Below are 10772 nucleotides of genomic sequence, written 5' to 3'. Positions count from 1 at the left end.
GTGGTAGGGATGAACCATCTGGTTTCTCTGGTTCCCTCACAACGTCCCGTCTCTCTCGTCGCGACCGACCTGGATTCACGTCCCCGACTCATCGGCGGGATCGAGTTTCGTACGGTGAAACCCACAGCCCTTTTGAGAACCACGTGAGCCAGCTACTCGCCGTTCTGTCCCGGTGTACCATCGCGCCCTCCGTTACTCTCTCCCTTTGACATCTTCGATCTGACAGGGACTCAGCTTCCAATGGACGGGGGCACCGAGGAGCGAACAGTTCGGCCGAACACCGGAGCACCTTCGACGGGATCGTGATTTTTTTTTTTTCTTTATTCCTTCGTTCCGAGGGGTTCTCCAGGACACGGATCCCTCGCGTACATCCTTCGCGTACCGAAGTGAACGGCCAGTGATACGCGAACAGTAGAAAACAGTGCGTTCGACGGACCTTGTGACCTTGTTCTTTGTATCGCGACCAATGTTGACACCGTCCCGCGGGTGACGACGGTTGACCGTTACTAGTGCCCCAGGTGTGAAGGTTTTCGAGAAACGCGACTCTGTTCGGTCGTACGGGGAACCGTCGAGAAGGACTCGGTACGTTCGCGAACAACATGGCCGTCAGGCGAACCAGAATCCGGGGTGGTCCGAACGTTGGATGAGAACGCGTCGAATCGGCAAGTTTTTATCCCGCGCGTCTTTGCAAGAATTCGGTAATTATTCCCTCGGTTGGACCGAGCATCGTGGGTCTTAGAAGTATCTCGAAATCGTTGAACTCCAACGATCGTCCGAAAGGTAGACGACAGAGGCACGCAGAATGTGTTCTCGAGGCAGTCGGTGGTGAAGGCACCGCGCGCAACAACCGTACACCGCCTCGAGGATCGTTGAAGGACAATAGCAGAGGATCATGTCGGTTCACGGCGACAGCGACGCGGACGCGACGGAGGAGATCAACGTCGACGACTCGGACTCGGGTAGCTGCAGTCCTCGTAACTACGCAAACGACAACCGTCGTCTACCGCAGGAGCACTCGGAGTGTTCGAATTCCCCACCGCCAAGTCAAACCAGCTCGAGGACGTTGCAGAACGAATCGCCCAGGAGCCATCCGTTCAGTATAAGTCGTCTGTTGGGCGAGAATCGTTCACAGAATCCTAAGAGTCCGTCCTCGGAGGACTTGGACAGCGACAAGGAGAGGAAGTGGTCCTGGGAAGAGGGTAACAACAATGGTGGGTTGTCGATGACTCTCGACGACGGTAGAAGATCCTGGGGCCACGAGATCGAGGAGAAACTGTCCGAGAAGGACGACGACGACACCGGTAGCACACCGGAAACCCAGACGAATTCCGCCTCCTCCATCCACTGTCCAACCGCCGCGGATCTCTTGGCGCCGTTCAGACTTTTCCCGACCGGAACCGGTCTGATATACACCGGTGGTGGTGTAATAAGAGTTCCTGCCCATCGACCACCCGGTGCTAATGGCGCGACAACGGGTGCATTGCCGGCCCAGGCATTGATACCACCGTGGAGTTTACAAGCTCTTCAACACAGCCAACAGCAGGCGGCGGCGGCCGGTCTCCACAGGGCGAGTTTGCTCGCGAATCTCGCCGCGCATCCGCTTCAGGGACACCCGCACCTCAAGGACAGGCTCGCAGGTAAGAGAATCAACGTGGCCTCGAAATCGATCTACGAAAGTCAAGCTCCCCGATGGGATTATGGAAGATCGTCGCGCTCTGCGACAGGTGTACTTGAACGAAATCCGGAGTCGTACGCGACATTTTTCGCGGCACCGTTTGCCAGACTTCGAACCGGACTTTCTCTCGAGGGAGAAAAGGAAACGATTTACAGTGAAACAATAAATGTCCACGGTGTGTAGGTAACTCGGTATTGAGAGTTATAAAAATACGCGGTAGAGGAAACGGTATTTTACGATACTTTGAACGTATAGAACTCGATGTAGGGGTCCTCTTTAGAAAATTGTTAACAATTTTGGAAAACAAAGCGAACAATTCGTATCGTAAAAGTAAAAGTACTCGACTCTCTTTAAACACGATTTCGATACAATACGATGCAAAAATTGCGACAGTCCTCCCGTGGTACGGTTTCCATACAATACGGTTTTATCAACTTGGATAATTCTCGTATAGTACGAATGTTTTCATCGCACTGTCTAGGAACGATACAACACGCGACGAATTGACCGTGTTGTAGGAAGTTGTGTGTATCGATAGTAAGTAGAAAAATATAAGCATAAAATAGCGGAATTTATAACATTGGATCGGTAAGAATAGAAAGTTTGCCAACTGTTGAAAGAAACAAAAGTTGATTATATCACGTAGAAAGTACGTCGTGTAACGCTCTGGGAAAAATTGATAGATCCTTTATAAATCTGTATCTCTTAATCCATACTTATATACATCTTGGGTTAGCAACGAAAGAAACAGTTCAGAAATTCGTATGCTCTTGTAGTCGGTTCACGATTCGGTCCTATTAATAGAATCTTGGTACGATGATCAATATTCCTGCATTTCGTCCCCGATCCATTGGCTGAGCTCATCGGTAAGGCTTATCCGGTAGAGCCTACCTTAGACGCGACGCTATAAACTATCGAATAATTGGAAACCGCTCAAACGATTAATAGCGTCAAGTCTAAGGCAGGATCTGTTCGATAAGCCTTATTGACGAGTTCCATCGGCAGATCCAGGACGAAGCACGATAATACCGTTCTTGATACAAAACATGAATTTTTATTTAATATTAGAGGCTTCTGAACGGAGGGACTCCCAAAAAGGTAAGTAACCTGGGTCTCTCTCGATATTCGAGAGACTCTATCTCCTAATGCCGACCGAGTTACACGTGTTGATACTTATTACTTTACGGAGCAATCAAAGGGCAAAAAAAAATTTCTCCTTGGTCTATTTACCCGTGAAATTTACCGTAACAAATTTAACGCGAGTTCACGATGCGTCGAGCAACACGACACGAAACCTGTTCAGGTTATTCTAACTACAGCAGAGCTTCCCGTGTCCGAACTAATAGAGAGACATATAAGGCCTTCGTATGATAGAACAGTCACTCTTCCAATTTTAAACTTTATTTAAATAGAAACGAAGAAAATTGACAGCTTTTTTTTTTTTTAATATTTATGGTTCCCACGTCTTTGTATCGGCTGTATTACGTAAATAATTATATGTATCGGATGTGAAAGGTTCTAGTACACCATTGAAAATTTGTATAGATTCAACTCTCTTGTAACGTGGTACTCTAAAAACACGGTTTCGACACTTTAAAAATCATAGTGCAAAAATTTAGACAGCACGTCTACAACACGATATTCCTATAAGATGGTTTTTGTGTAGCACAGCTCGATCAACTTGGACAACCTTCGTATAGCACGAATGCTTTCATCGTTTGGGTTGTGATACAACATAGGACGAATTAATTGTATTATAAGGAGTGGAGTGTACGAGGTGTGTACCGTGTTATAGAGGGTTGAGTGTATACGATACTCGTACGTATAACTGCTTTTCAATGGAAACGCAAAACTGCTTTAATAGGAGAGAATTACCTTAATTGGACCGCCGTGTCGCCAATGTCGAATCACTATTGCGATCCGAGATTTAGGGAAAATTTATCTCGTTCGATTGGCCGCACGGATTGTTTGGTAAATAGACGACGAAACTAGTCAACTCGTTCCGCTGGTCATTATGCACAGTTGATGCCAACGTTGCATTAGTTTAACGGTCAAATATTTAAACAACGGATCGATCGTTTCGTAGCTAGTTTGCAGTGAGTAATATAAATCGTTACACCGTTTCCTTGAAAAGTTCATTTGTTCGGATACAAGATACTGTCGCTTTAAAATTCCAATCTGGTATTAAGACTGAGTTATGCGTTTCTAGTTATCTGGTAACGCTGTCTAGTTTGGACCACAATCTATTTCCTGCATTTGAATCGGTTTATCATAAATAATGGTAACGCGAACGATAATAATGACAAGTTGTTTACGAATTTTCTTCTCGTGATTCGATAAATCAACATTTTTCGAAATATCACATTTTTGCTCCCAAGACTCAGTTGTTGCCCGAAATATCTGGTGTAAAATACAGATGGAAGAATATTAGATAAAATTGAATGCCAAATGTTGCGTTTAATATCCGATTTCTTTTACAATTGCATAGTTTCGTTATTTCACCTTGTAAAATTTCATCGTTCTTATCATTTACCGAGTGATCCAAGCTAGAATATTATTGGCAACAACCGTATGCATTTTTTTTGTCATTTTGCAATGTACAGATTACACAAATCACCGATCAGTTTGTTCACCAGTTTGTCCGGTTGTTTCATATTTTCTGAAAAATTGATCTTGTGCTTAATGGAGTCATCGTTAGGGTACAAACAAGTGACAAAAACGCGAAGCAAACTACTAGAGATTCAGTGCTCCTCTAAAGTGTACGACTTGTAATTAAACATTTTTATTGAAAAGGGATCCAATTACACATCACAAAAAAAACAATTTCTGTTATCGACTATTTAGCATTTGTGTCGCAAGTCACGCCTTAACACGTTACGTGCATTATCAGTTCGCGTCAATTAATCCGACAGAGGGAAAGTCGAAGTCCCTTAAACGAAGGAAACGCGCTCGATGGTTTTGAATACATTTGTGGAGCTTAACGATTTAGATATTTAAAAGGAGAATTCAATTTTGTAGAAAAAATGATCAAACGTCTTTACAACTACTGCCGAAACGTCGAACGAATAATAAATAAATATTAAATTCGAGAAATAAGGATTTGCATGTTAGATCAAATTACTTCTGGTACAAGAAATAGGAACACCGTACCGCAAATTACTATTAACGAGTCAAATAAAGTTTATTTTCCTTGTACTTTGATCAATATAATTTTATTTTAACGATTCGAACAGTTTTATCTGGATACAATTTTCGAGCAACGAATAAAAGTAAACGACGTTTTATCCGCTACTAGATGAATAAAAATTAGAATTTTAATTACAGAATTAACTATTTCATAACGAACGAATGAAACTTTAACCGTTCAATCGAACGAGCGTTGCGAATAAATCGCTATACCTACGTTAGTTTTATTCGTCGTCTTTTATTCGAATAAAATTTTGCCCGTCTCTGGATTTGGACAGGATCGAACCTCGACACGATTTATAAATGTCACCGAACGGAATACAGTGATTCGCGTTAAAATATTAGGACTCGTTTAATTTTCGACTGGAACGATGCTCTTAACGTTCTCGCAACGTTGCTTTTTCAATTCCCGATTTAATTTGCGGTACATTAGCATTGCTAGTTGACAAAGTATCCTTGTAACAACGATCGTTGTTATTAAATTTCGACGTTGAAGTAGAAACGAAATTGTGGACATTATCGCAAATCGGGTAAACGCGGGGAATGTCATTTTCTCTCCCGCAAAACGCGATTCCACTCTGGACCTTGATTCTTGTTCATCAACCGCATTTTCTGATTGTAACAATCGCATTATTATTCTACGGTTACGTGAGTCATACCTAGACGCGGACGAGAAACGACTTTGTTCGGAGTGAGTTGTGGTTATTTCTCGGCGATCGTGAACAAAAAAAATAATGGTGTCCTTAATGCGTGCAATAACGATTCCCACGTCATCTTGGCAACCGGTAGAGTCTGAATGTAGTTCATCGCGGTATCAGTGCGGCGAATTACGCTTCGATGACGCCAGAGAGAATAGAAGAGGGTAATCTTTTACGACATTCACTAAACTTCCATTCTGTAGCAGCGGTTAATTCGGTCGAACGCGAACTTGTATTATCTTTGGTTCGCTTATAATCGGAGGATTATCGGTGGATTGACGAAATAGAAGTATTTGCTTACCAATTAAATTGCTTGTAATTACCAATTAAAATGCGCGTCGATTCAGGTGCATTGTCAATGGCAGGTCGAACCTGTTCTTTAAGAAATGTTTGAAAAAATGAACCGATAGTCATTTTATTTTTCAATGTCACTTGTCTTTCGACATTAGATTTTCCAGTGTCTTTTAAACGGTAAATAATTCCATTTCTGCGTTTCGTATAATTTTATATTTTGTGTTTCGTTTATGACCGATTTTTTTATCCAGAGTCCAAGTGCTCGAGAATAATGTTCCAAAAGATACTTTCCTTTGTACAAAAGAACGCTAAGAAATAATAACAAAGAAATAAGGAAAATATTTTAACGAATAAAACTACTGTAAAAATGTTTCGTCTTTGTAACAAAATACACATCACGATTAAAGTATTCGCTTTGAACTGCACTTGGATCGATCCTTAGACATGTATATTCTATGAAATCTAACAGTGTGGTACAGTTCCTTCATAGTTTCTTCGTCTCGGAAAGTATTGTCGTTTAGAGAATCGGTTTCAGTTTTAGAAGCAAAAAGTGATAAATAGGGAGAGAAAAGACTGAATTCGCATGTCGAGAGATCGATCAACTCGAAAAGATATTACACACCAGGTTCGTTCAGCTTCCGTACAATTAATTAAAATACGTATTTACAAACGAGTAAATGCCAGTACAATACGAGTATTATTTTGTTTGTATGCAGACGATAACATTATTGCTGGTAACTTTGAAAATACAGTAGAGTCTTCTATATCCAAACTCATAGGGAGTCAAGGTGTTTGTATAATAGAATGATCATTTTTTCGATATTAAATTTCGTTTATTCGAATGAAAATGATTATAACGGACAATTTGTTTCAATATTTGAGGATTCCATGTGTTTGCGATAGCTATGTTACAAAAATGATCACATACATAGACTATCCCTCGACTATAGTATTCTTCGACATTAAAATCCTTCTATGGTTTTACCGGGTATCTTATTTCCGTGGCAACAAATTGTTTCGGTTGCTAATGAAGCTAGCATCGTTCAGCTCGAGCGGTAAACACGATTCTTTTCCATCTTTCTCGTATTTTGTTTCCGTTTGTGGATGTATCTTCAGTGCTAAAGAATTATCCCTTTGTAAATGTCAGCGCTACCGGAACCCTTAGATATACTTGTAGACAGTAATCTTGGCAACCGAGTAGAATATGATACAAACCGAGTACAAATAGTTGGAAATAGAAACAGCGATGTTAAATTTACAAAGTGATATTACCATCCTGCTTATCCATCTATATTTTATTTATCATCTATCGGGTCATTTCATAACGTCTTCGAGCATTTTTCGTTGGAGTAAGTCTTTTTCGAGGAAAATACAATCGAGTTCGAGATATGCGTTGATTTTAATTCACATTTATTCCCAATTGTATCATTTTTCTTTCTTCGATATTGTTTTCGTTGCTCGAACGTACAGTTTTATCAAATTATTGAAAATTAAAAAAGAATTCTCATTTCTCGTTACAATCCAATACATCCGTTTGATCGGTCTCATCTTCGTTTATTTTCACTCTTTACCAGAGACACGAGGCGAAATATCTTTGTATACTGTAGTTCTCCATGGATATCGGGCGTTTTATTTTACGTATAAAGTTTTCTCTCTTTCTTTCTCTTCCCTTATCTTTCTTCCTCTGGCTCTCTCTTTCTCTTTCTTTTTCTCTCTCTATTTATTTCTCTTTCTAAAGTAGAAAGCTAATCTGCTAATCCGAATCTCATTCATTCTCAAATCGTCTATTTACATGTCGCAAAGATTTACTCTCTGGAAGTCTTGGGAAGAAAAGTGGAATAGAAACGAGGATTTCACTGCCAGAATTGTACCATTAGATCATGTATACCGAGTTTCAAGATTTACTACACGCGATGTATTTATCAATGCAAAAAATAAGAGAAGGTATACGTTTAACGTTTTTGTTTTAGTTTCATTTCACGAATTGAATTTATCAAGTCGTTTCGTAGAGTTTCGCGTATTTAACATTACGAACATTTGGTTCGATGTTTACCGGTGGAAACGTATTGTCCAATCCATTAAAATTGAACAAGTTTTTGGAAATAAACCGACCGATTTCTATGAAAGAAATGAACGTAAATAAATTTAGAGATAGGAAAAAATCATACGAAAAAATGGAGTGGATGGGGTGGATGATTAGTGTTCTTTGGACATTTGTGTAGCTGTGTCGAACTCAATAATTATAAAGAACATCGTAGGACGAACGAATACTTTTGTCCTTTTTTAGTTTTTAATAATTCGATAGAAAGGTACGTTTGAGCAACGAAAAACGTATTAAAGGAAGAAGAATGATACAATTGGGAATACGCGTAAATTATAATCAATGCCTATCTCCTTATACGTTATAAAAATTTTCAAAGACATTACGAAATGACTCGATAGACGATGAAAAAATATACATGCTCTTTAACTCATTTGCATCATTAGCGTATATATACGCGGAAGTTTTTCTGGCTATGATCATTATAGCGTATATATGCGCAGAATTTTCTTGGTTATGATCATTATAGCGTATATATACGCGCATTCACATTGCGAGTGAAGAGTGATGATCGAGAACAGGATAACATAGTTAAATTGCGTTTTTAAAATTTTTCATTCCATATTTAGGGAATTCCCCTGATTTGTTATTAAAACACACGAATCTAACAAACCAAATATATTTTCTAATTGAAAAAGAAGTCAAGAAAAGTATATGTACCTACATATGATCTTCTTTCTTTATTTTCGTCCTTTGAAAATCATTGAAATATTAAGATTGTACTACGTTTCGAAATATTTATACTTAGATTCAATGAAAAAAGAAAATTTGGCGAAAAGGACATATTTTTCATTCTTTCGTACGATGCAAATGGGTTAAACCGTTTTTGAAAATATTATTTCACCGCGAAACGTTTACCATTTCCATATACACACAGTGAATGATCAAATTATTAGGAACACTTTGAAATTACTACTTATTTGAAGTTTCGTCAAGAATGGAATTGAAAATGCCCTTGAAACGATACTTTAGTCTTTAAAAAAATGTATCGTTATATTTGTAACAACATCTTACAACTATTTTCAAGCTTTTACAATAAAAGAAAAAATATATATACATAAAACTCTTGTATCCATACGCAATAAACAACGATCGTTTGAGAAATTTGTATCCACGTAGCATCACGATTCAGAAATATAAGAAAATTGTTGGAAAAATATCAAGAGCGTGTAGAAACGCGTTCAGATAATTATAGACTTAAAAATGATTTTTCAATCGTAAAAGCTTGAATTGTAAGACGTTGCTACGAATCGAGTACATTTTCAATATCGTTCTTGACCAAACTTCGAATAAGCAGTAGCTCGAAAATGTTCGCAATAATTCGATCGGCCAGTGTTTGCGTAATTCACCGTGTAAGTCTCAAGTTACAGCCATCGGCGGTGTTAAATTTTTCCTAACGACAACGAGGTCTAGCAACACCCGGTAACGTCTCGCGATATCCGAATAACCTCGATCGAGCAATACCTGTCCGTTCTGGTTCCCGCGATAGGATCGGGCCACGTACATGCGCGCGTAGTTGCACTTGTTACGTTCTATCGACGTACACAATTTATTTCGGATAATTGTTATCAATGGATACACCCGATCCGGGTAATCCCCGCGCAATTAGGAGAATCGTCGGCAATTATTAATCCGTTCCAGGCGATTCTGAGAGATCGTGGAAAGGTGCGCTCCCGCGGACAGGATCGCGCGTCGAAACGCGAACGTGGCTCGCGGAGAGACAGGTTTCCAGAATCCGTGTCGCTGATTGGAATATGAGTTTCTCTAATTGGAATCGTGTATCTTTAGACCACCGTATGCCCGGTTAGAGCGTAGGTGGCACGACGTCGTTAAGACGACGGTTCGCGACGACGACGACGGTGGCTAACAATCAGCCGCACGTAGACGATATCAATTATGAATTGCCGGGAATTATTCAACCGTGCCGTCGTCACGATCAGCTAGAACCGAATCCGTCGAAGACACGCGCGCCGTGTGTATACACCCGGTACCTGGTACCTGTGCGCGTCTATCTCTCTGTATACGTTCGTTCGTGGCCACGATCGCCACTGTGACATTTTAATGGCGTGCGGACAAGTTGAAGTCTTCACGTTCCTCCGTTCGCTCGATAAACTCCCCCCCCCACCTTCTCTTCGTTTTTCTCCCTTTTTCGCGCAGATATCCGCCCGTGGCTTTGCTAAAACAGTATCGCGGCTCGGAACCAGTCCCGTGCAATGAACCGTTGCCTTTTATCTAACGAGCGTTTCCGCTAATGAGACATGTTAGTTAACTCGACGATTGAGTTTGGATGATCGCGCACCGGGAGACACTGTCGGAATTCGTGCGACGCTTCGGGTAGAGATCGGTGATGTCGACCGGCCCGCAATTCCTTCGAACGGGATATCTTCTTAATGAATTCGCTCGTATCGGACCGCAGAGAGGTAGCATTTGGAAGCGACGAGAGTATGCAAAATAATTCGCGAGTACCTCCGCCGGTTTCTCGTTTTCTTCGTTTGCTTCGTTTCCGAGGAGCTTCGAATTACCGAACGAAAACCGAACTTTTGGTCACTCTTGGAAACTCTGTAACCGAACGAACTAGACCGTGTTCGATCGTCAGAATGATTCCAAGTTGGGCATTGTTTTTGTTGTTAGATACTCCAGATTCGAGTCTTGATTTAAGAATGTTTTAGCAACGCGAGAGGGAAGTTTTCGATTACCAAATTTTAAATATTGGTTACTTTGAGGATCATAGTATTGAAAACTTGGTCGTTGGATGAAGTAGTCCGTCTTCGCTTGTGTGAATAATTCCAAGTTGAACATTGTTTGTATTATTGGATAC

General features: G+C 40.6%; 1 protein-coding gene across 1 annotated transcript in view; it reads left to right on the top strand.

The window, feature by feature from the left end:
* The first annotated feature begins 229 nt into the window (after positions 1–229).
* The window catches only part of C15 (homeobox protein C15), a 97591-nt gene continuing 87048 nt past the window's right edge, over positions 230–10772 (top strand). Inside the window, exon 1 of the mRNA XM_076321975.1 lies at positions 230–1637. Coding sequence (XP_076178090.1) covers positions 893–1637 — 745 coding nt within the window. The 5' untranslated portion in view covers positions 230–892. The remainder of the gene's footprint in view (positions 1638–10772) is intronic.

This window comes from Ptiloglossa arizonensis, chromosome 10, assembly GCF_051014685.1.
Source record: "Ptiloglossa arizonensis isolate GNS036 chromosome 10, iyPtiAriz1_principal, whole genome shotgun sequence".
NCBI classification, from domain to species: Eukaryota; Metazoa; Arthropoda; class Insecta; order Hymenoptera; family Colletidae; genus Ptiloglossa; species Ptiloglossa arizonensis.
This window is presented reverse-complemented; position numbering and strand designations above follow the sequence as displayed.